Genomic DNA, 23,902 nt, shown 5'->3' with positions numbered 1-23,902 from the left:
TACATATATCTCATAAATGTATATCCATAAATTAGAATATTGTGAGTGGAAAACAATTTGTTTTAGTAGTTCATTTCAAGACGTATCCTCACATTGCAGGGTTTGATTCTGGTTCCGGCCTTCCTGTGTGGAGTTTGCATGTTCTCCCGGTGCCTGTGTGGCTTTTCTCCGGGTACTACGGTTTCCTCTCACATTCCAAAAACATGCACGGCAGGTTGGTTGGACACTTCAAATTGTCCCTAGGTGTGATTGTGAGCACGCACACCCGCGACCCTCATGAGAAAAAAAATATATGTACAGTATACATACATACATTGAATCAACTGGTCCAAAACTAGCTAAGGTACTGCACATGAAAATAGAAGTGGAGCCGACTGAACGAATGACTTCATCGGCTGCCTGGTTTTCCAAAAGAAAACACACGGAAAGAAAACACACGGGGACCACGCTTTGCTGTGCACAGGCGCCAGTTGTTTGCATGTACACATGAGACAAACAGTCCTGTGTGCTGTCACATGTGAATGTGCATTTATGCCAGCAAACAGCGGGGAAAGAAGACAGCCTCCTCTGTCAAAGCCGCGTGACCCTCCTCATACTTGAAATAAAAGGCAGGGAGTAGCATTGTCAGGGGAGGTCACAACCCTTGTACAAAAGTGAAGTGAATGTGCCGCTGTGTGAGCTGAACGTTTGCTTAGAGGGGGCGGGGGGGTGGAACAGGGAGCACCTGCATACAATCATATTTTGGGTTGACCAAACCAATGAAAAACATGTCAGGCAGACAAGATGGGAACCTCCACCGATGGGAGGAATTTTCTCACAGGTTAGCAGAAGATGTTTTTGGGGGGTTGCAAATCCTAATGGCTAACAGTGTGCCATCTATTCCGCCATCAAAATAGTCCTTGCGATTAAAAAAAGTCAATGAGCAAGATCCTGAGTGCTCACGACATAAGTCTCAAATGCTGCCGTGTCCGCTTTTAAAAAGTAATTTCAACATAATCAACGGAAATTAAGGCTGGCGTTTTGTCTCCCTCAGAGACCATTTTTTTCCCCGAGTAACATTCTTGCCGAATGACACGTCACCATGCCATGTGGCATTATGAGACCCGTCACAGGTCGATCTTACTATTATGGCAGATGGGTTTTATAGCTTTTATGTGCGCAGTGCGTTAGCCATCTCAAGTACAGTACAAGAGCAGGAAGACGTTAGATGCATGGGTGATGTTTCTATTTTAAGAACCGGTTACACTGCGTAACCGTAACGAGTGAGGATGCAACAGTTTGTGTACCCGCAGTTATGTAAAGACTGGAAACAAGTCCAAATGAATGTTTACTCCTATTTTATCATTTGGTCCTGTTTTCAAAGTGTGCCACTTGGCGCTTCATGCCTGGCTGCTGGTGCTGCCAACCTTTTGGGGAGGTGGGTCAAGATAAACGGGGCTGATGTCAAGTCCGTGTGGGTCGCGCCCTCCTGGTCTTTGTACCTTTCGGCAAATGCCGCAGTATATTTTTCCTGCTCACCGTTTAAAAAAAATAGCACATTTTCAGCCGGTGTTGAGGAAGTCCTCAGACGGCAGTTGGCAGAATGAATCTACAACAGCGTGGTGTTGTTTAGATTTCTCAACTGCAAGAGCAACATCACTCCAAAAGTAAACCTAATCTGTCTGCAATTGTAAACAGTCTGTCGCAGTAATGGCCACCGGGAAGAAATGAGGACCTCATGGTGAGGCCTCAAGTAACTTACCCCACTCACTAAACACCCTCAAAGGCTTCCCACCATCCGTCCTTGCCTCTGTACATCTAAAAACCAACAACCTTCATGCAAAAATGCTTCCTGTGTGTCTTCGTTTGGGGAAGGAAGGAGCTCCCGGGAGCTTCCTGTCTGCGCAACTCTTTGGGAGGTGGCTATGAATAAAGTGTGAGGCGCCTAACTTCAAGCGCCCCCCACCCCACCCCGACTCTGTCTGTGTGTCTATCTGTCTCTGCACAGAGGGGGGGCGAGAAGAGGTCTGACACCGAAGTAGGCCAGACTCTTTGCACGAGATAAGGCAGGCAACAGGAAGGAGACAACCCAGAAGCCCACACTCCATGACATGACAGAGCCACTATTCATTTTTCAGGAAGTACCAAAGAAAAACAAGATCAACAATATCAGATGCTGCTTCGGAAATGGGAAGCAAAAGTTGACTTCGCTTAATAAAAAAAAAGGATTCAACTCTTTAGAGTCTTCGGATCTCAGCGTTTCGAGATCTCCTTTCAAATGTTTGCTTTTTTTTAGGCTCCAAAAAATTGTTGACATGGACTGTAAATGAACAACTAAAAACAAACAAACAAACAAACACACTTTTTGACAGTTTTGAAATCTAGTTGTGAAAATAGCCCCGTCGTGCACAAGCACCAATCTAAGGCTGATGTCAGGACGCCAACTGATTCGACTAAAAGAAGAATCCTATCGGCGCCCCTTTAGCCCAAACACTTGTTGTCACCGCACACATAAATCACTTGTTTCTCCTCCATCGCCACACAGAAGCTCAGAACAATCGTGACTGAACGAGGATGACAGTGGAAGAAAAGTCTGTTTGCTCAGCCCTGTCCTGTCCCACACGAATTCCAAACAGCCTTGTGTGTCTTGCAACGGCGCGCGTAAACGGTGGCGGCGGTACCGCTCATGTCAGCACCAAGCAAACACGCCGGACAGACAAGAGCAATGAGTCGCATCGCACACATGCAAATACAAATAGTCACCACAAGAAATGTCAACAAAAGAAAATGGAGGTGGATTACACCCGAGATGGAAGTTCACATCTAGACAGACAAAACATTTCTATCAGAATTGGAGTGAAATGTGCACCTTTCTCCCCATCCAGAACTGTTGCTGTGGTCATTGCGTGATGCCTAATGAGCTGTGTAGGACACTCCTTGTTTCAGGGAAGGTAATTGCAACCACCTGGGAATGGCCAATTGCAGCTCTGACCTGATTGGCTTGCAGCTCAGGTCAACTCCTTTGAAAAAAGGGATTGCATCCATATTTTCCATGTATGCAAATGTTTTTGAAGTATATTCACTTGAACTTGGAAAATCACATTTAATACGTCGGTCGCATATGATTAGCGTAGACTTGTGTGATTTTTTTTTTCTGGACTTTAGATTCAGAATATAGAAGAGTATCAGTACATTTTTTGACCAATTTAAGTTTTAATTTCTTTTTTATTTCTTGAATAGAGGATGAAAGAAGAATGACACAGAAGGATGTTTGAATTGCCCCGCTGGCACAGCTAGACTCCAGCTCCAAGACCCACCTTTGAAGTCACGCTCGGTGGCCCTCATGCGGCGAACACAGGATGTCAGGAGGGCGGCTAGAGAGAGACAAAGCGGAGCGGTTGGGAGGAGGACGTCTGCATTGTCAGCAGCGGGGTTATCTTCAACGCCACATGGGTTCAATATGGTTTTGGTCCCATGTGTCATGTGAACGCACCCTGAGTGGCAAGATAGAAAAGGCACCACCTTGTTGTGAGGTCAAGGGTCAGTGGAGGGCTAAATGCTCATTTATGTCCAATGCAAGGATGTGATTTTATAGCCCGTAGTAATTGACAGCCCATGAAACAGACGGACATAAAAGTGGGCCACAGAATCAACATTTGTCACGAAAGAAATGCCATCGATGACTCCACTTGATTTCTTGAGCACGCATGGCTACACAAAATATTAAAATAAGATGATCCTTGAATTATCCCGGGGGGCGGGGGGGATTCATATTCTCACTGCAGCAAGATTTTCGGGGGTTATGAAGGCCAAATCGAGCCGAGGATGCATCGACTCTAAAGGATTGTGTATGACGGGGCATCTAAAAACTGACACATGCAGTATAAGTAGCAATTTGGTCAGGCTCAAAAACATTCTTCCATGAACGCTTATTTTACTAGCGTATTGGCGAATAAAATATCTCATTGGGGTCTTAATAATAGAACAGAAATTGAATTTCAATGACTTATAACAGCATTATACAAAACTGTAGACTGAATCTAGTGTCGCGTTTGCTTTGCAACCACGTTAAAAGTCAAAGTACTACAGCGCTCTCTTGTGGATGATGGTGTCACTTCAGCTTGCCGTCTGGTTCCAAATTCCAGTTGCATGACTTTCTTAATTAAGTATGCCAAGTGTTGACTGTCTCCCATCCACGGGGAGGAGAAACACACACAGGACATTTTTTTCATGCAAAGACTTTTATTTATGAATGGTCTGTAATACTGTACAATAGCACACATTTGTCTCTATGCATGATCATTCTAATTGATCTATTTCAATGTAGACAAACATTGTGCCTTTTATAATTAGTTCCCTTTTCACAATCTAAAAATACCATGTTCTGCTTTAAATATGTAGAATACCTTTTTGAAAATAAAATATACATTATATGAAATATAACAGTTGTTTATTGGGTAGACTATATATGCCATAGTACCAAATTAAAGTACCGGTACTTTATATTCAAATACACTTTTCCGAAACTTGTTACGCGTTTCACGTGAGCGCGCGCGCACACACACACACACACACACACACACACACACACACACACACACACACACACACACACACACACACACACACACACACACACACACACACACACACACACACAAACTAAAGATGTCACACATAAAAAAAGAAGCTATACATATATTGTCTGTATGAAAATAGAAAATATCAAAGCAAGATGTGCACCAATCAATCTATATGTTACAAGTAACTTGCAGTACAAAAGATTAACGAGAATGACCTGGAAACAGGAGGGACAGGTGTGGAGCCGAAAACAAGACCAACTTCGGATTGAGCGTCCATGGGCTTAGTCCAGCCAAAGCCACTTTTCCATATATGTCTCAAACCAGACTAAAATATCATGGATCAAAATTATCCTTGTGACAAAAGCAGAAAAAAACCTGGCAAAGGCCAGACACAAGAAAAACTTTGAATTTTGGTATGTCGATGTCCAATGCATAGCATAAAGTTTGGTTTGGTATACAATATTCCCAAATGTCTTGTATTGCTATCCCAAAAGCAAAGTTACTTCTGCCCAAAACCTGATAAATAAGCACTGATATGTCAACGTAAAATGATTGAACATGTTCACAATGTTGTGTACATTATCAGGAATTGACAAAGAAGTATTAGGGTGACACCGAAGAGGAAAAAACAATTCAGTGACTGAAGTCTAAAGTCGATTGTCAAAAAGAAAAAAAGTGGCAATGTCATTGTCAATGTCACATGAGAATTAAAAAAAAAAAAAAGTTCCCCCGAGTAGGCTAACTTTCTCCCTCTCGTGGCTGTAATAGTCATTCAGAATGATAGGATTTTAGTTTACAATTCATTGTTAACGTTATTGCCAACACCGTCACACCAGAGTAATTGATGCAAACGTTTAATTCATGGTAAAACGACTGATATTTTTACACATAAGTTAACCAAGAGAAACAGTGTGAACAGGTCACCTTTCATTCAACATAGCTTTCACATCATCATTTCCTGCAGAAAAGCACTTCTGAAATCACCGATTAACAACGGCAGTCCAATATAAACCTCCACCTGCCCAAAATATACAACACGAGTTTTATAGTGGTTGGCAAAGTGGCACTGAAATCAGACACTTGTGATACGCATTGTGTGCCATTGGTTAATGCTGATGCTGAAAGCGACGGATCACGCCACGATGGAAAAAAACTTTCTGTATTCGAAGTGATTATCGGTACTCACGAAGACGACACGAATGACCTCCGAATTTGCAAAATCACACGCGCGTAGTGTAGACATTGAACTGAGATCACCTCATTCAATTAGAGACGTACCACTCTAAATTTGTCCCCGAAACAAAACAAACAAACAAACATACAGTCACTATATTGCTCTTGAGTGAAACTATTCAAAGACCACAGTGTTTCTCATTGCAATCCAGACTCGCTGAGTACATTCGCTATCAGACACGTAGAAGAATAAAGACTACAGGGGTCCATATTAGCGTGACACTCAAATATCAGATTAAAAAAAAAAACTTTAATTTTCCGAACATATATAAGAAAATATACATTTCTTAAACTCATTTTTATAATCAAGATAAAATGGTATACTTCTTTCAATATATATTTACATTTGGTGAGGGTTAATACTGATTGTAATGCAATACTGTTGCCTTTGTTTTGAACTTACCTGTTACAATTCTTTTGAGGAGCAGAAGCACTTTTACATTCATGATTCAACACTGGGCCGGATGGCCGAGTGCAGGAGGAAACGACGACATGCGCGCTAACGGAAGCCAAAAGAAGAAGATTTCAAAGGAAGGCAGTTTACTTGGTGGAGCAAAGAAACATTGGAAGGGTGGCGGGAGGGGAAGGGCAAGACTTGAAGAAGGCTCGGACAACTGACCATCCATCCTTCTGTTTTCTCCATCGCTTGTCCTCCTCCAGGTCGCGAGCGAGCTGGAGCCTCACCCGGGTGGTTTTGAGTGAGACCCTGGAGTGGTCGCCAGCCAATCGCAGGGCTAGGAGAATTGGCACCACTTTTTTATTTGGCTGGGAAAAAATGTTCCCGCAGCACCAGGAAAGTCCGATTTGTGAGGGGGTGATATGTAACAATTCTGGAAGCGTCACGGCCGACCGAGGCCGCAGGATGAGAATGGCCGGCTTTTTGTTTTGGTTTTTTTCTCGTGCCGAAACTTGGAGAAGGAAGATTTCCACAGTGTTAAACACAGAGTCGCAGGTTACACTCGTTCCACTCGACTGGGGTCGTAGGAGTCTGATGAGAACAAGAAATGACAACACAGATTACTTTTGCACCGAGACAGACAACTTATTTTTTTTTTTTTTTATTATGGAATATGGGGTAAAAATTAAAACATAAATAAAATTGCCCCCATTATCATACCCTGAGACGCACCTGAGATACTCAGCATCTCCTCTTCCTCCATATTTGAGGGAGTCAAGGTCCCGGGGCTGAGACCGAGCGGTAGAGTTATTTCTCTTTTGGGAACACTTCGAGGTTTAGGGAGCAGTGGAGGCTTCTGGAGCTTCGTACGAAGCTTCGCTTTGGGTAGCTTGTCTACCTCAACATCATTTGTCATTTCACTCGGACTAACTTCTGCCGCTTGCTGTTTGTCCGCGTTGTGGCCAATGTCAAGCTCCACTTTTCCTTCTGGCTCTTCCGTCTTTGCTCCGTCGACTTCTCTCGCTCCTTCCTTTATTGCTTGTAGTGCAAAATCATCATCAGTCTGTTTTACCTCCTTTGATTTTCCGTCTCCTTTGCATATATTTTCATTGTCTTCACCGGGTTGACAAGCTTCTTTGGGAGGTGCTACCTCGTCCTCGGTTACACATGCATGTTCACGCTTCACGTCCTCTTCTTTCCTCCTGAATGCCCTGATCTGGGCATTCAGGCCTTCTTCGTGTTCTTGTTTCTCCTCAACCTCAAGCGTTGCCTCTCCTTCAACTAAGTTTTCCCGTCTGTCTCCGTCTCTCTCCTCAGAATTACAGTCTCTGCTTGAATCGGAACCTTTTAGGCTGAGGCGTCGAATTCGAGACACCGATTGCAGTTCTTTGAGTCGGGCTATTCTGTCTGTGGTCGACCTGCCCAGAGATGTCCCGGATATATTCGCGGAAGAGCTTAGCTTATCTTGCAGGGCTTCAATGAATTTTCTCGAAGGCTGTGTTGTGCTGCACTTCTTTTCTCCTTTCCTTAGTGGTCGTTTCTCATCGGGGCTGACGGGTAGGGACAGTGAAAGACGACACGGTGGGAATTCAGGGAGGTCCAGCACCACTGCTGACTGAGTGACGTCCTCTTCGCTACGTTCGCCGTCATGTTGATTGTTATTGTGCTTTTGTTTGCCATCGTCATTGCGGTCTTTGCCTAATTTTGACACCTGGACCTCTTTCATCTGTGTTCCCAGCAAAATTGCCGATTCCTGTTCGACTTGATCGGGCCCCTCAAACACATTGCGTTCGCCTTCACCTGGACCGTGGGGTGTCTCATCTACGGGGGTTTCTGCATCATCATTTTTCTCCGACACGCCCAAGGTTTCCATTGGGACGGGAATACCCAAAATTCTGGCAGCTCTCTGCTCAATGGATTCATTTTCAGGTATTCCCTTTGCACATTTAACTTCGTACAGGCTACTCAGGTCCTCTGCGGGTAATGCGTTGGCTTTCTCTTGGGTAAGCAAGGTCTCAAGGTGCACGTCTGCTATTGTCGACTCGTTTGTTTTGTATTTTAGAGGCTCAGAGTGGCAGTATTTGTCATGACCATTTTCCTTGAACGCATGGGAAACCTCCTCGGTCAGCTGGGTGACAAGTGGAGAACTATGACTCTTGGACAATTGGAACATTTCGCTCCTGCTTCCGTTGATGCTCAAATTCAGCTCACTCTTGCTTTGCCGCATTTTGTCCAACTGAGCCCTTGTCTCAGTCTCCACTTTATCTTGAAGCTCCAGATCAGAACTGTGCTCTGCCCTGTCACAATTTTTCACATGCACTGCGCCGCACTCGCTTGAAAGCTGAACTGTCAGGTCGGTGTGATGCAGCGAACGCGAAACCGGGAGCGAGCGCTGCGTCGTCTCCCCGCCACCACTGGGGGTCTCTGTGTAGACGGTTAGCCCAACATCCCTTAGCAATGACTCCCGAGGGACAGGAATATCCTGCCTATAAAGCCGGTTTGAATTACTGTGGTGAGGCAGTGAGGGCACGGCTCGTCTCCCGCCTGGGCTGGGGATTGCACATATCTCATTTGTGAATTGTATGTTGGTCTGTGGTCTGCAGAAAGTCTGCCGTGTGCCCACCGATTCCAAACCGTTGGCAGAGGGAAAAGATTTTGATCTGATTTTCATCACAGTTTTTTCTGTGAGCGTGGGGGGAAGACTCCTTGCTTCTCTGCCTGCTTCGAGGCCGGTTCGAAAATGCGTTCCTGATCTATAGCGGCCATTTCTTTTATTCATCCCATCCAAATCGTCAACTGACCGACCGACGTGACGCCTCTTGCTGATTGTGTCTTCCATCTCCTTATTGATGGTCTCCAGCTCACCAATGGCATCAAATGGCCGTCGGGTGACCGGCTTGAGGAGGAACTGACCAAAGGCCACTTGTTCGGGACACTCGGGAGGACTGGAGTTGCTCTTCTTTGGAGAGGATGTGTTCGGGTCTCCTGAATCGTGTTTGCTTGGGGAGGATATGCTTTGCTCCGACGTTTGCGACGCTTGCTGTGGTGTTGGGCTGCTGCCTAGTCGGGAGAAGGCGCTGTTGCTGGAGGGATGGAGGTTTTTCTGGCCAGCCATGGGATAGCCATAGGAAGAACCGTTATTGGTTCCTACGCCGCTGTCGGTCGGTGTGTCCGAGGCAGAATGGACGGGCTCTTGTGCTCCCGGTGGGCTTTGGAGTTCTGGACTTTTCACCACTGTCAAGGGTGAGCCCGTTTGGGTTTCCTGGTTACGGTATTGGTTTCCCGGCCAGGACCCCGAATAACACATCTCCTTGTCCTCATTGGCTTGAAGCGCCCAGGCATCGATGATCTCCTTCCTTAAAGGAGCCCTCTTGGAATTCCGCAGGGAGGAGGTGCTGGTGGTATGAAAATGCGAGTAGTGGACACTGATGGGCATCTCATTCACTGACTTACTTCGGAGGCTGCGGGTCTCTTTGAGGCCGACGGCAAAGGTTTCTGTATTGGTCCTGGGCAGACTTCGTGCTGTGTCGTTGTTGTTCTGATCTGCTGATACATCTTTGTTAAGGTTAGTTGGTGTGTGGAGGGGAACGGACACAAGGCAGAAAATGGTCTCGCTAACTCTTCTCTTTGTATTTCTGTTGTTGTCCAACCCTGATTCTGGGACAATTTTCTTGACTTGTGTGATGGTTTCTGCAAAGACCTGATCTAAACTGGACCCCTGGCGAGACGCTGCTCTTCTGACTGGGGCCTGAAAGGCTGAAGATGGCGATGGAGGAGGACGTCGGTTTTTGGAAAAAATGTTGCAATTTTGGTCAGTTGCTGAGAAGTGGTCGACAGTCGCTTTGTGCAAATGGCTGCGCCACCTCTTATTGTCATTGTCAAAGTCACACGAAGACGTCTGATTAGCATCACTGGCCAGTTTGGCAGCGATAAAAGCCCCCCCCGGCGGGGGCAAAAAGGCACTGTTACCGGATGCGGGCTCCGGCGCGGCGGTGCTGGGGAGTTCGTTGCGGATGTGACGTATCTTGTCAGCGTCTGTCAGGGAATTACCACCAAGAGCTGAAGAAATGTGCCGTATGCGGGGGTCATCGAAGGAGATATATTGCACTTTTCCGCCTGGATGCTCTTGCGAAGTACATACAGGATGGAGCTGCTTGTGGCCTGCAATGCACCTCTCTCCTGAACCTGCTGGATGTCGAGCGATCCAATGAGTTCCATCCGGAGCCACGTGTATCTGCTGGTACACGTCACCTCTGTACCTAAAAGCAAGACAACACCGTTGGATCGCTACGCGGGGGAATTAGAAACAACTATGACATCATGAGGAAATTTTCATGGATCGTATCGTGTCAATATTGTAAAAATCTATTTGAGATCCAACATGTGTCGACACGTGGCTGTAGCATTTATTTCAAGCGGTAATAGTCTGACGTGTCAAAGAAAAAAAGATGGTCCAAAAGAGTACGGTAAGCTCAGCCGTCCACTGCTTAAGGTGTGTCTTTGAAAAAGTCATTCGTCTGGGAATACGGATGTTCCCGCGAGGACAGTCGCAGCCATGATTCTGCTGTCATTAACTGTCATTTAACCTGATACGAACATCGACAAGGCAACCCCTCAAGCAATACTGAATTTGAATGAAAAACAAAACAAAACCCAAACATTGTTTTTTGATTAAATCGCACATACAGTGTGTAATCTAGCATTGCTCTAACACTGCACTGCACTTCTTTTTATAATACACTGAATTTAACCATCGAAATGGGACACATTACCTGTAATCAACTGCAATCTCACCGTATCCCCGGCGCCCTCCGATAATCACAGGGGCTCTCTTATACGATGGGGGAGGGATGTATCCTGGAGGTCCAGAATCCTGTGCAAAATAGTCTAGTGGAGCATCACCTGTCCGTATGATGGGTATGGGAGTCCTGTCCCTGGTATGGGAAATAACCGAGTCTCTCCCAGACAACAACTCACAGCTTCCCCTAATCTGCTGGTGCATTTCATAAGAGGGAGGTCTGGGGGGTCGAGTGAAGCGGGGCTTTGGCGTTACTGATAACTGGTTGGCACTCGCTGGCCTGCCATTCTCCGGCCAGCGGGGTGCCCTGTAAAGGTCCTGGTGTGACAGTGGGTGGCCATTAACCCGCCTGTATAAGTCCTGACCGCACGAGGCCATGTCCACATATTGCAGGCTCTCAGGTCGCAGCATCCTGGGCATGGACTGGGACTTGGCTTTGGTCCTGGAGTGGACTACCATTCCCTCCGGTGTCCTGGCGTGGAGCCGCTGCTGCTCCTGTGCCCAACGTTCACCCTCACTCTGCGACATCTGGCGACTAAAACTGACAGCTGGACGCCACTCCTCTGTCCCCAGGCTCTGGCACTTCCTCTCGGTGGCCATTCTCCACTGTTTGAGAGCCGCCTCCCTCTCTTTCGCACGAGCCTGTACCTGGGCCGCCCAGCGTTGCCGCTCGTGGGCTACTCTCTGACTCTCCTCAACGGGCAACTCTTGACCTTTTGCTTGTTGAGGTCCCTCTGGTCTGTTATATTCCCCATGCGCTCCCGCGCGGCACTCTCTGTGGTCAGCATAGTCCAGCAGCACGGTGAAGTCCTGGCCTCTCCTTCTCCAGAAGGACACGTCTTTGGACTGCATCTGTTGACCTCTGGTGCCATCACAGAACCTAGGAAGAAAAGTCAAAGAGTGAATCGAACAGAATGGAACACGGGAGGAAGGTTGGCATCAACTAGAATACAGAATGCATTGATGAGATACATTCTGGATTCATTGATGGAATTCAACTTCCACTAGATGGCGACAAATGTATTTTTTTTCATGGAGACGCACTATGACGAACATGTTAATCTTATTAGGACATTTATATTTAGCAACATTCGATTTTCCCTCCCAAGAGATTCAATATTTCTACATTTCACAAAAACAATCAAATTTGTTGCTGTCACAACTGTTTGGGGATGTTTTATGGCTGACACTGGGTCCAAAGACAACTCCAAGGGGTCTTATTTGAGCTGTTTTCAAAATGACCGTAAACAAGATGCAAGTATATGTGCACCCTCCCTAAGGCTGAAGCCATTGACCGCCCTTGACATTTTGAACTATGATCAGACACGTGCGCTGCGGGACAGGCGGCGAGATCCATGCCAAGCTGCTAAATAAAAAGGCATAATATTTATTAGGAGTTAGAATCATTAGTCTAATTGTGTCACTGCCTAATGGGAGAGCAAAGACAGGCCATTTATTATCCAAACTGAAGCTGCCAGGATAAAGTCCTGTCATTGCGTCCCACACATTGACAATTCCCAGGTTCCCACTGGCCAAAGTCGTGGTATGAATATGCCAATTAGCCCTCTCAAGGGAAAAAGTAAAAACAGTTACTTATTTTAGTCAAACACGTGACAATTTTACAAGATGGTGGCAAAAGAGGATTTAAAAAATACCAAACAAAGTATAAGGACAGGAAAAACAAATTATGAACAAACATATCTAATTGTTTGGACATAAGCTGTATTGTCTTTGTCTATGTTACAGCACACTTGCTAGTGCAAATAGGAAAAGAGCTCTGTTTAAAATAACAAACAAGCAAACAAACAAACAAAAAACCCTCCAACTGCATTATCTGCAGACCTATCATACAGTCTAACTGTGCCTACCCAATTAGGCCCTCAATTGCATAACACCAGACTAAGCTAAATATAGCCCATTCTCCATCTCCATTATGTATTAAACCCTATATATATGCTACATTATTGATGGAGGGTGTAATCTATAATGAGCTGTAATTCCGGAGTTTTCATGTAAGACAGTCGGCCACATGTCGTGGGCTCCACAAAAATGACATCCCTGTGTGTATGCTTAAATGAAGGCACTCAGGCGTGACCCTGAGCTGTTTTGATTACGACTAGTAGGAGTCCGGCACACATTGAATCACCTCCTCTTAATAGCTAAAATTGAGTTCTGAAAAATTGCAAAAGGTAAAATAAAGGCGGAACACACGAGGAGAAAAAAAAACCATCGAAGTGATGCAAAATGAAAGTATTGAGTGGCGAGTTAGTGTCATGGATTTGTTTCATCAAAGCACTAGAGCAAATAATGTGCCGTCATTATTCGCTAAACGGTGAAGTGAACAAGAATTAGGACGCTTGGCAGTACAATCGGTCAGCAAATCACAGGCGTGATGTGACAACACAGAATTTAAACTTACCCGCTGTCTGAGGTCAGCGACTCTCCAAATGACGGCGTTTCAATTTGGCCCTGGATTTCACCCTCCTGCCTGGATTGGCTCCTGTCCCCGGGTTGGACGTTGTTGTTGGGGCAGCCGCTTCCAGTCACGTATGCTTGAGGGCGCCTGCTCCCGCAGTTGTTTGCGTATGTCAATCTCGAGCCTCGTTCATAGCCATTCACTGTCCTGCTACTGGGCCTCTCGTGGTGTTTACCGTAAGATGGAGGTGAAGAGGGGGGCGCCTGTCGGGATGTGGATGCAGGGGTTGGGGTCGGGGCGGTGGAGGCGGTGCTGGGCTTGGGTAGCTTATATCCATGAGAAATGAGGAGATCCTCCACGCTGTACATGTTCGCATTTGATTACGCTGGTGTGTTTCCTCTGCCCCCACCCCCCTTCCTCCACCCCCTCTGTGTTTTTTTTCTCCACGTTTTGGGGGGTAGAGAAAGGTAGGTCAGTTGTCAAGGCGTCTCTGCTTCTTCCTTGTATGCAGCGGCAGGATCACCGGCACAACTGTGCAGCCGAGGCCATCACTGAGTGGAAAAGAAAGAAGAAGATGACATAAAAAGCCAAAAGAGAGAGAAATCAATCTTACGAAGACCAGATAAAAATGCTCCAATCGCAGGTGTAACACAGGAACGGGTATTTCATCTCCATTTGTCTGTAATTAACTCATTCAGTACCAGCTAATTCTAGACCAAGTCTGAAAAGACGTTTAAAAACGTCTTTGGGAGTGAATGAGTTAAACAGCAAAGTGGGATGCTGCCACAAATGTGTGCCCTTTTTCAGGGGTCCAAGTTTACAACTTCTCAATAGTCTTTCCCTCCCTTCTCTTATCCATCTTCCGTGCTTCACAAAATGGTCTACATCCAGAACTCTGGTGGACAAAGAAGTAAACAAATGTTCCTCAAAAAAATAAAATATAAAAAAACGCCATCATCAGCAAACTGCGGGATGCTAAATGTCAGGGATGAAACTGGTGCTCAGGAATATCACGACGACAAATGAGGGCTCGTATTTCTCTCTGCTCCACATCCACATCCTCCGTCTTGGTTTCTTTTTGCATCTCTAAAGCATTTCCTTCATCTTGAGAGAATAAGCAGCATATTTTAAAACTAAAAACTGGAATTCCCCAAGAAATTGCAAGAGAGTGCCCAGAAATGCAGTCACGGAACTGAAATGTGGAAGAAAGAAAGGAAGTGAGGATGTGGAACTTCACAGCAATCCCAAGATATCATGCAAATATGTGGAGCGGCGTAGTCATCATGCGATCATAATGCGGTTGCACAAGTGTGTACACCCTCTTTGAACTGTGGATGAAACTGTGTTCAGAACGAACCCATTTGGATTGCCCCACCGCGTTCATGCAAAAATCTCATTTCCGTCCATAGCGGATGGCTGTATGTGTGCGAAAGTCCCACTGATGATACGCAGGGTACATCTGCTAATGACGCAATGCCCTTGATGAAGTCATACTTGCTGCCGTGTCAACGGGACAGATGCTGCGGCCCATTGACTCGATATACCCTCCGGTGGAGCCGACTGCCAACAATGTGGCTTTTCCGGAATCAAGAAATGGCATTCGGGAACAGCGGAATGAGACTCGTTGCAGTCGTCGAATGCCGTTCAGAGAGCTTAAAAGCCATATGCACTTTGATTGTCGTCGAATGGCGAGGCCCAAGAACTCATTTTCAGTTTTGACAGCCGCATCGCTGAGCCAGCCAAATCCGAAATGTATTCATCTGCAACTCATGCGCGTTTGTTTTGCATCTTAGCATTTGTTTTGCCACGATAGTCTCACAGGGATGAAAAACAAGGATTGACAATAAGAGAGCCTTGACTTGGGGGGGCAGCATGGCTCTCCTCACTGCATGTCCTTGGCCCATCCGTCCGTCTCTGTTCCGTGTACCTGAACCTTGGAAGAGCCGACTACGCGGTGATTAAGAGCATCCGAGACCATGAAATGCCGCTCTTTGTATGCGTGGTTCCTTAATAAGATTATTTTCCCCCCACCACCATTTAAAACCTTAAACCTGTTAGCTTTGGCGGATTGGCCCTTGGCTCCTACCCAGTTAATACTTTCGTTAAGTTTCACTCCTTCCATTTGCGTAATCTCCTCAAGGAGAGACGAGCTGCAAGTTAGCCGGGTATTCTGTCGCGAACAATGTCAAAACAATGACACAAATCATTGCGTTTGGCTTATTTATGTGGCCCAATCCTTTTTCTGTTTGAAGGTCATGATTCACACACACCACAAAACAGTAAAAGTCACTGTGGTACAAATGTGAAAAAAATATATATATATAAATAAATGGCCTAATGGCTTTGATGATGTGCACGTTTCGAACTGTTAACACAAAGCGTTTCTGAATCTCAACATTTGTTCGATCGTTAAAAAAAATTGGAACCCTCGCTCAAGCTCTGTTCTTCATTTTCAATGTTCGGACTGAAAGAATATTAAGAGCAGATTTAATATGTAAATGAGGTCATTAGAAGCGTGTCAACCTCCACTTATGAGAATCAGGCTATTGCTTGAGGTTCTACATTCAACTGAGACGAGGATTTTCAAACAGAAATAGGAAGGCGGTGTCGGAATATTTCTGTTTCCTTTCGGGATTGGACACAGGGGGCAGTTTCAAACGGCGTCAATGCCGAATTGGTCAAACTCAGAAATCAGAGTGAGCTCATGCATATGATATTTCATGTGATAATCCACTTCACCTTGTGATAATGTTGTATTTGCATATCAACCTGTTTTAAGTGAACCGTATGCTGTCTGATCCAACCGAATTCTTAATATGAGGCAATTGCTCTTGGTGACACCAGTAAATGAGGATAATCTCCATCATCGGTCAAAGTCAGGATTTCCCCCTGTAAAATGATCTGCCTTTGCGCCAACCGCGCCCCAACTGCTCCTTTCCCGTGACAAGCTGCATTTAAATACTGCTAATGCCGTTACGCAACGGAATTACTCATTTTATATCAAGTAAAACCTTGGATTGAAGGAACGCGATGGCAACAATGGCGGCGTTCATCCCCCGCTACACAAAAACATTGTGTTCCGTGACAATACTCCTCTTGTGTGGAAAATAGATGGCATTGTGGTTGCTGGAATATGGAAACGGGGTGGGGGGGGGGGGGGTGCAGATCTACTGTGTTTTTCTCGAAGGCGCTCTCTTAGGAAGGGGGAAATTAATGAAATAGTTGATATGGATAACATACGCTGCGAAGCGAGCTAAAAATAAACAGAACCACATGAGGGCTGGCATTTCCCCACAGACGACCCTCGCACCACCCCCACGTGCTCTCATATCATCAGCCACTTCGTTTATACTCGCTACGCAGTCAAAGAGACGTGTCTGCTTTTCAGGTCATATGGACTAATGTCAAGGCCAAAAAAAAAAAAGGCAAAAAAAACAAAAAACAAAAACAATTACAAACATTTTGGCTAGGAAATGAAAGTGCACACATGACTGGCTGCAGGAGCGTGACGGCTTGCGGGTTGACAGTTTGGTGTCACCTCCTGACTGTATTTATGGCCAAACTAAGATGAGGGAGAGCAAGGGTGGCACACAATACCGGATGGAGTCTTTGTTCAATTGGCCATGTCACAGGCGTTACAGTCTAACATGGAAAAAAAAAAGAAGAAAAAGTTGCACAGAAATGGTTAGTAAGCGGCTAGATTGTCTACGAACACTTGGCAAAGAACTGCTCTGTGGTCAAAACAAAGTCAGTGAAAGTGATTTATGTTGCCCCGAATGAGATGCAGATGTGATCAAATGGCACAAATCACCCCAAACGGAAAGGAATATGAAACACCCCCCCCCCCCACCCCAAAAAAAAAGTCTACTACACCGAACCAAAAAGACAATCACCCACCCTGTTTCCGAAAAATATTCCACCAGAGCCGCACCTCTACACATTGTTCCCCAGTCTCCTCAAATCTAAAAAGAGAGTCCCGAGCCGGGTGTGTACTTGGCTGTTCTCTGGTCCCGGATCTGTTTGGCCCATCACATTCGACAAACAGCAAAGATCTGCCGATTGTTTATCTTTGTGACCACACCGTGTTCATTGAAGGGCCCTGGTCTTCCTGAGGAAGTGCGCGGCTGTGGGGATGGAGGTGTGCCGACTGTGTCCCAAATGTTTCCAATCAGTCTCTCGGCGGGCTTCTGTTTGTCCAGTGAAAACATGTCAGAGGCATGTTTTTCACACAAGCCCGGTGGACAAACAACCAAGCAAACTTTAAGGCTTATTTTCACAAATGCCGAAAAGCCTAATGCCGAACTTCCCTTCACGTGCACGCTAACTCCACAATGCTAAGCTTTGACGTATCTCGCAAGTACCCCACCTCCCATCCACCGGCAACAATCCAGTGGATCAGGAGTCACACGTCTCTAATTCAACTCGTTGCGTTCTTGAAAGCTGCTCTCCATCTCTTTAATTGTCTGGAAAATCGATCAGGAAAAAGGACACCGGCTTCGTGCATTTTAAGGAGACATTAGATATTGCCGGAAAATTACAGTCCTTTAAACAGTGAAAGGAAGATCTGCTACATAAGGAGCCGTGCTATCAGTGGGATTGGTCCACATCCGAATTAGATTAGAATAGAAATAAACCAACGAACTTGGTTTTGATTAGAGATTCAAAAGTGCAAATAAGAAAGTGCCCACAGTCCCACTTCCACCAAGAAATATGGTTCGGTCCACTTCGGTACTGCAACATAACAAAGTCCCCACTTCTGACTATGTTTGAATCAAACTTGTGTATGGTGGGTTGACACACTGCCGCCCTTTGATTGGTCCTCACAGATTTCAAGAACTGTTTGCAACTTGTTTTTCGATTACGACCAGCTGCGTGTGTTGATTGTTTACAGAGAAAGTCAGCGTGCAGCAAATCCTCGCATCATGTGTGTCTTCTTTGATTTATTGGTGCGTCAATTTCTTCATCTGTAGTTGACATCATCATCCTGCCTACATGTGGCGGAAATGCAAATGTGATCAGCATTTATAAATCCGGACTATATCTGAACTCAGCGACTTGGTGGAAACATGTCTTCATTCAGCGCAACCATCGACTTCGAATGTCATGGCATCAATGCTTCTCGTCTGCGGTCTCCTTTGACAAAATGTCGAATCGTTCATTGCGTGTTTGGATTGCTAAACTGGAAAGCTCACCAGTGCCAAAGCACATTTTGTCCTCGGATTGAATTTAAAATCAGTTGAGAAACGGCAAACGACATGCAGCTGAGAAGTTAGTATGGACTTTTTCGCCGCGGAATACAATGCGAATGCTCGACCCTCTGAGCATTCGCACGATGATAAGAAATAACAAGAGCACCGACAACAAAGCACATCACCACATTGCACGGCAAACGTGCTTTCGCTTGCATGTTGGCCTTCGTTGCCCTCTGCATTGTGAGTCAATTAGCTCATAAAAAAAAGGTTGGCCAAAAGACATACACTTGAATTATTTTGTTAATCATGTCCCATGGCAACAGTTGTTTTGCACTGGCTCATGCGTGGGCTGCTAACATATTCCCCCTTCGTTGCTCCAGTTCAGAACTTATTTTAGTCGGACTCCGCTGGCAGCGAAATTAAAGGCGGGAGACTATTTTATTGTTTTAATTCCACCAATACATCACAGGGTACAACATTCTGGTCTGGCCCCGATTCTTTTCGTACTGGGTCTAGCCAAATAACTGTCCTCCAGGCTTAATGTATGACAACAGCCCAGTGCAAAGCTGCGCAACAACTTTGAACATATCAATGAACTAATTTTACATTGCTGACCTCATCAGCCATTGCACGTCATGAGATTTTCGGCTGAATGCACTCACATGTAAAAGGATGTTCAGGGCTGAGCGTTTGTACCGCAGCCAGCATTTTAAAATGAGAGCGGGTGGGGGGGGGGGGATAAATACAAGGTCATTAGGCACGCTAACCCACGGACACACTGTTGTGCTACACAGTAGGCTTCACCTGTACTTAGCTATTCCCAATCCATGTCGTGTCCTAATTAGTGTCTGTCAAGGTCCGGGGCTTGCTGGAGATGACAGCGGCATGTTTAGCGGCCAGAAGCGGGCTGATCAAAGGGTTAGCATGCTCTGGCCTTTCGCATGGCTCTTGCCCAGTGACGCAGAGGTCAACAACAAATAACCACCCATCCATCCATCTATTTTCCAATCCGCTTATCCTCACGAGGGTCGCGGGTGTGCTGGAGCCTGACCCAGCCGTCTTCGGGCAGTAGGCGGGGTACACCCTGAACCGGTCGCCAGCCAATCGCAGGAACCACATCGACAAACAACCGTCCGCGCTCACAATCACACCTCAGGACAATGTGGAACGCCAAATCAACCTGCCGTGCATGTTTTGGATTTGTATAGTCTATATATTGTTTTCCTTCAACGTTGCTGCAAGATACAATCAAGCAGATTCCTGACAAGCAATTCAATGTTTAATCTTCTGCAATTCTTTGGGGCTATGTATGATACCACGGCATCGCAATCAGGCGGGACGATCACCCCTCCTCTTCTGTGCCCTGCTCACTTGCCTGTTTAAACATTCATTTGTTATACAACACTACATTACATTTACTTCTCGTTTGCAAGTGACTGTTATCATTAGCAAGTGGCCAGAGGACTGATCACATTAGTCATAACACGAACACACGTTACCGCATGACTGAGCAGGATGCAGACTTTTTTTTTTAAACATTAAATTATTTCTGGTTATCCCGCTCATTTGTGATTTTGAATTATAGGCTTGCGTGTGTCTGTAAGTGTGACTGTGCTTATTTGTCATTACTGGCACAAATACAGTCAAAAGAACAAAAAGACACTCTTGCAAGTTTCGACTTGTAATTTTCATCAGATTGGACGACCATCAGGGTGTTCACGTTTCGGAGATTCCACAGCATGTTTCTTAAACAGCCAGAACTGCATTAGGAGCTCGGTGCATACATTTCAATGCGGACCGAATAACAGGTGGGATGAAAGGATTCTCACACACTCATGAGGCATAGCTGTGGAAAACTGCGATGTAAACAAGTGAAAACAAATAGTGGGTTATCTCACCAGAGCCTGATTGCCACATTGGAATAAATTGACGCTAAGGAAGCGGCGAGCAGGCAGATGGCCCAAACATATGGCCGGCATCCAATCAGAACAGAACAATATACACACCAAACGTTTCACATTTCATGCCGCGACACTCGCTTCTCACTCTCAAGAGGCACGTTGGCAGATGTCAGTCGCGTTCACATGTTTCTGCTTGGCTACATCCATGAGCCTCGTCCTGCCTGCCTGCGTCACCTCCCCTCTGACATCACGCGTGACATCAGACAGGAGCTCCGAGGGGATCCCTGTAGCTAGGCAAACATCCGGTGACTTTGAAAAAGACGACGCTTTCAGCCAGCCAATGGCCAGACTCATATTCTTTGTGCGCTTGGCCTTGAAATAATGCTGAAGACAGACAAAGTGAGAAGGGGGGGGTGGGGGGGGTCAGGGGGCTGGGAAATGGGATCGTCTGACAGAATCCTCAATGAACCAAGAAAAAGTAATAATCTGACGGAAGGGGAAGTTCATGGATATCACACCGCCTTGCAAAAAAAAAGCATGAGGTTCGCCCACCCGACACTTATCGCTGGCTTGGGTTTGGCCCACTCATAAGAGTTGGACTGTGAAGGGCCCCTCCGAATACGCTGAGCAAACCTTTCCTCTGCTGCTGGAAGGAATTAATGAGCAGCTTCCTCCTTACTGCCGCCCCTCCCCAAACTCACCATACCTCACCCCCTGAGGACTTCCAGTAGGGCCTTCACACGCCAGTGAAAGACCGACAACATATGCCTGCAGAACCGTACTTCGGATTTCTTTCTCCCCTGTAGCTAGTCTTGGAATATTTGCTGACATTTACTAACTAGCTTTTAATACGCACTCACTGAGCTATGAAAGGTCAAAAACCAACAGCGCTTGTTCTAGGGCAACAGCATAAATACTATGTAAACAACAATACTGAAAGTAACAATCACACCTTAGGCCACGCGTGGCCAACTCAAGAGAGAAATATTTGCAACATTGTAGCTGAACTACTGTACACTTTACATACAGTACAGTGACTCCGTACGCAGACATGCACTCAAAGGAAACATCTTGACTGCGACAATGTTTTGTAAAGGTCCCAGACAATTTTCAGAATGTGCAAGAGCCTCTTAAATTGAAACCATTCAGCACATGCAAACATAGTACCGTGAATTATAGCCAGGCAAAAGAGCAAAGTACAGGACCATGACATTTGAATGAATTGTCTATGAAATAAAACCACAAATGAATTCCATTTTAATTCAAACAGTAGTTAAGGATGGCCTCACATTGCAAGCTGCTTGAGAGGGAAGGTCATCAATACCAGCATGCTTGCAGGTGAGACAAAGTGACAACATGCAAGCATCAAAGCAACCATTTGTCATTAGCCGAGCTCCATTTCATGCATTTGGCACTCCACGAGAAGACTGTGAGCTGCACATGCACGAATCCGTGTGTTGTGACTGCTATGTTATGAAATGGACTGACAGGCATCTCTGAGGTTGCTACTACAACACTCGTCCAGCTGAAACGCGCACGCACCAGACTCCCTTCAACGACTGGCTATTTTGACTTTTATTGATGTCTGGTTGAAATGCATTTAAAGCGTGACGCTGTCTGCAAACGTTTAACTAATCGCGGGTGTCCTTGGCTAAATTCGGCGTTCACGTGACCCATCATACACTAAGTGATGGCTCAGTTGGTTCAACTCTCCTGTCGCCCACCCACTGTGGATGAAAAATCACTTATGCAATTGAACAACTTCTACAGGTTCCTAAGCAATATCTGGGGATGCACTGCATTTCTAAAACAGAAATTGGATTAGTAGAGTATAAAAACAATTGCGTCACATTCCTTTGTCATATTCGTTGTCTGTGCGGGGGTGCTTTCGGACAGTGAAAATTGCGTAATTTGGATGGAGTTTGGCCTCTCATCCACGGAACAGAACACGAAGATGAGCTAACGTTAGCCTGGCTAGCTCCATCACAGCAATCTTTAACCTTCAGCTGATAGGAAAAGAGCGCGTCCCCTTCGATAATAAGAATAATAAAATAATAATAAAAATAAATACCGCACGGCGCCCGTGACTCCTCAAGTTAGAAATCCAACGAATGCATGCTGTGCTCGTCCACATGTATGTCAAGTCTGAAAAGTGACCCAAAAACTGAACCGAATGGCCCCCTCCGACGGTACGAGCTGCAGACGAAGCCGGGCAGGAGAGCGTGCAGGCGGCTAGATTGAAGTTGAAAGGACCAATGGAAAGGTTGACTGATGCGCTGATGCGACTCAGCTTTCGACTCTTCCAGCGAAATAATAAACGCACAACATTCATATGATGTAACGCACTTTTTTGGGGGGAGGGGGCGGGTATTTACCTGCGGAGCGTGTCTTCGCGTTGGCGCCTGGATGCCAAGCTCTCATCCCTGCCGCTGCTCCGGACGGAATGAGCGAGCTCGGATGTGCTGAGGGAACAGCCCCCTCACCACGAACGGCGCACAGCACCGAGGGAGCATCCCGCCTCCGCTCCAGTGGGCAGCAGCTGGATGCAGCGGCGCTCACTCTTAATGTCAATGACTGTTCTCTCAGCGTTTCACCTCATCCATCCGTGCTGCAAATGCTTATAGTTCACCTTTTCCAGCTACTGTCGTGCAAATCGATTCACAGTGCATCGGGGACATCTTTGGAGACCAACAGCGGTTAATGAATAATTAACCTCCACACATCCTTGACCATGAAACTAATGTAGCCAATCAAAAGGTAGCCCATAGCTGCACACGCATACAATCTGGGTGAAAAAGGTGCCTTTACGGAGATGAAGCCTTTCATTTGCTACCCTTGCCAATGTAATCCATATCGAATTACCACCATCATGTTGCAAAAAAAAAAAAACATCCTTAAAGTGAACCCCCACCTAGTCGTTATTTTGGAGGTGTTACAAGTGCACGGTATTCACTGAAAAAAAAATGACCTACTCGCTCTTTAGGTGCTCAGCCTTTGACAAAAAATAGTTGGTGCCAAGCATGAACTGAGAGGAGGAGGCAGAGCTTCATATCATCAGGCCATATCCTTGTCTAATTGAAAAAAGTGCATTCCTGCTGTTTGTTCAGTTCCTTCACCCCGTGACGAGCAGGGATTCACTGCACAACAACAGCACACAATTGTTGCACGTGCTGTAAATCATCCTAGAGCAGCTCGGAATCAATATTTATTTTGACAAAACAAATAAAAAACATCATACTCACCAGAGATGGTGATTATTTCATGTTATTATATGCATATTGTTGTTGGCCACAACAAGTTTTGTTCCAAACAACCAGTCAGATGATGGAAAAATGTGGATGGCATTGATTGGAAAATTTTCAAATGTGATTGGTTAAAGACATAGTACAAATGCTCATATAGT

General features: G+C 45.7%; 1 protein-coding gene across 2 annotated transcripts; it reads right to left on the bottom strand.

The window, feature by feature from the left end:
* Window positions 1–5,402: 5,402 nt before the first annotated feature.
* On the bottom strand, window positions 5,403–22,974 carry jcada (junctional cadherin 5 associated a). Of its 2 annotated transcripts, XR_015099018.1 has the most exons (6): window positions 22,875–22,974; window positions 13,410–13,957; window positions 10,965–11,870; window positions 6,925–10,451; window positions 6,415–6,783; window positions 5,403–6,294 (listed from the first exon to the last, which is right to left on the bottom strand). XR_015099018.1 is itself a non-coding variant. In XM_086102134.1 (5 exons), exons 2-5 carry the CDS (start codon window positions 13,772–13,774, stop codon window positions 6,749–6,751), a joined length of 4,833 nt encoding a protein of 1,610 aa, XP_085958260.1. In that variant the 5' UTR covers window positions 13,775–13,957; window positions 22,875–22,974; the 3' UTR covers window positions 5,403–6,748. The 2 variants fall into 2 exon arrangements, 1 of the variants encoding a protein (XP_085958260.1); XM_086102134.1 differs by having other exon boundaries at window positions 5,403–6,783.
* Between the last annotated feature and the right edge of the window lie 928 nt (window positions 22,975–23,902).

Source organism: Hippocampus guttulatus, chromosome 21, assembly GCF_054856545.1.
Source record: "Hippocampus guttulatus isolate MCC_2025c chromosome 21, RoL_Hgut_1.0, whole genome shotgun sequence".
Taxonomy (NCBI): Eukaryota; Metazoa; Chordata; class Actinopteri; order Syngnathiformes; family Syngnathidae; genus Hippocampus; species Hippocampus guttulatus.
The sequence above is the reverse complement of the archived record's forward strand: the minus strand, read 5'-3'. Positions and strand labels throughout refer to the sequence as shown.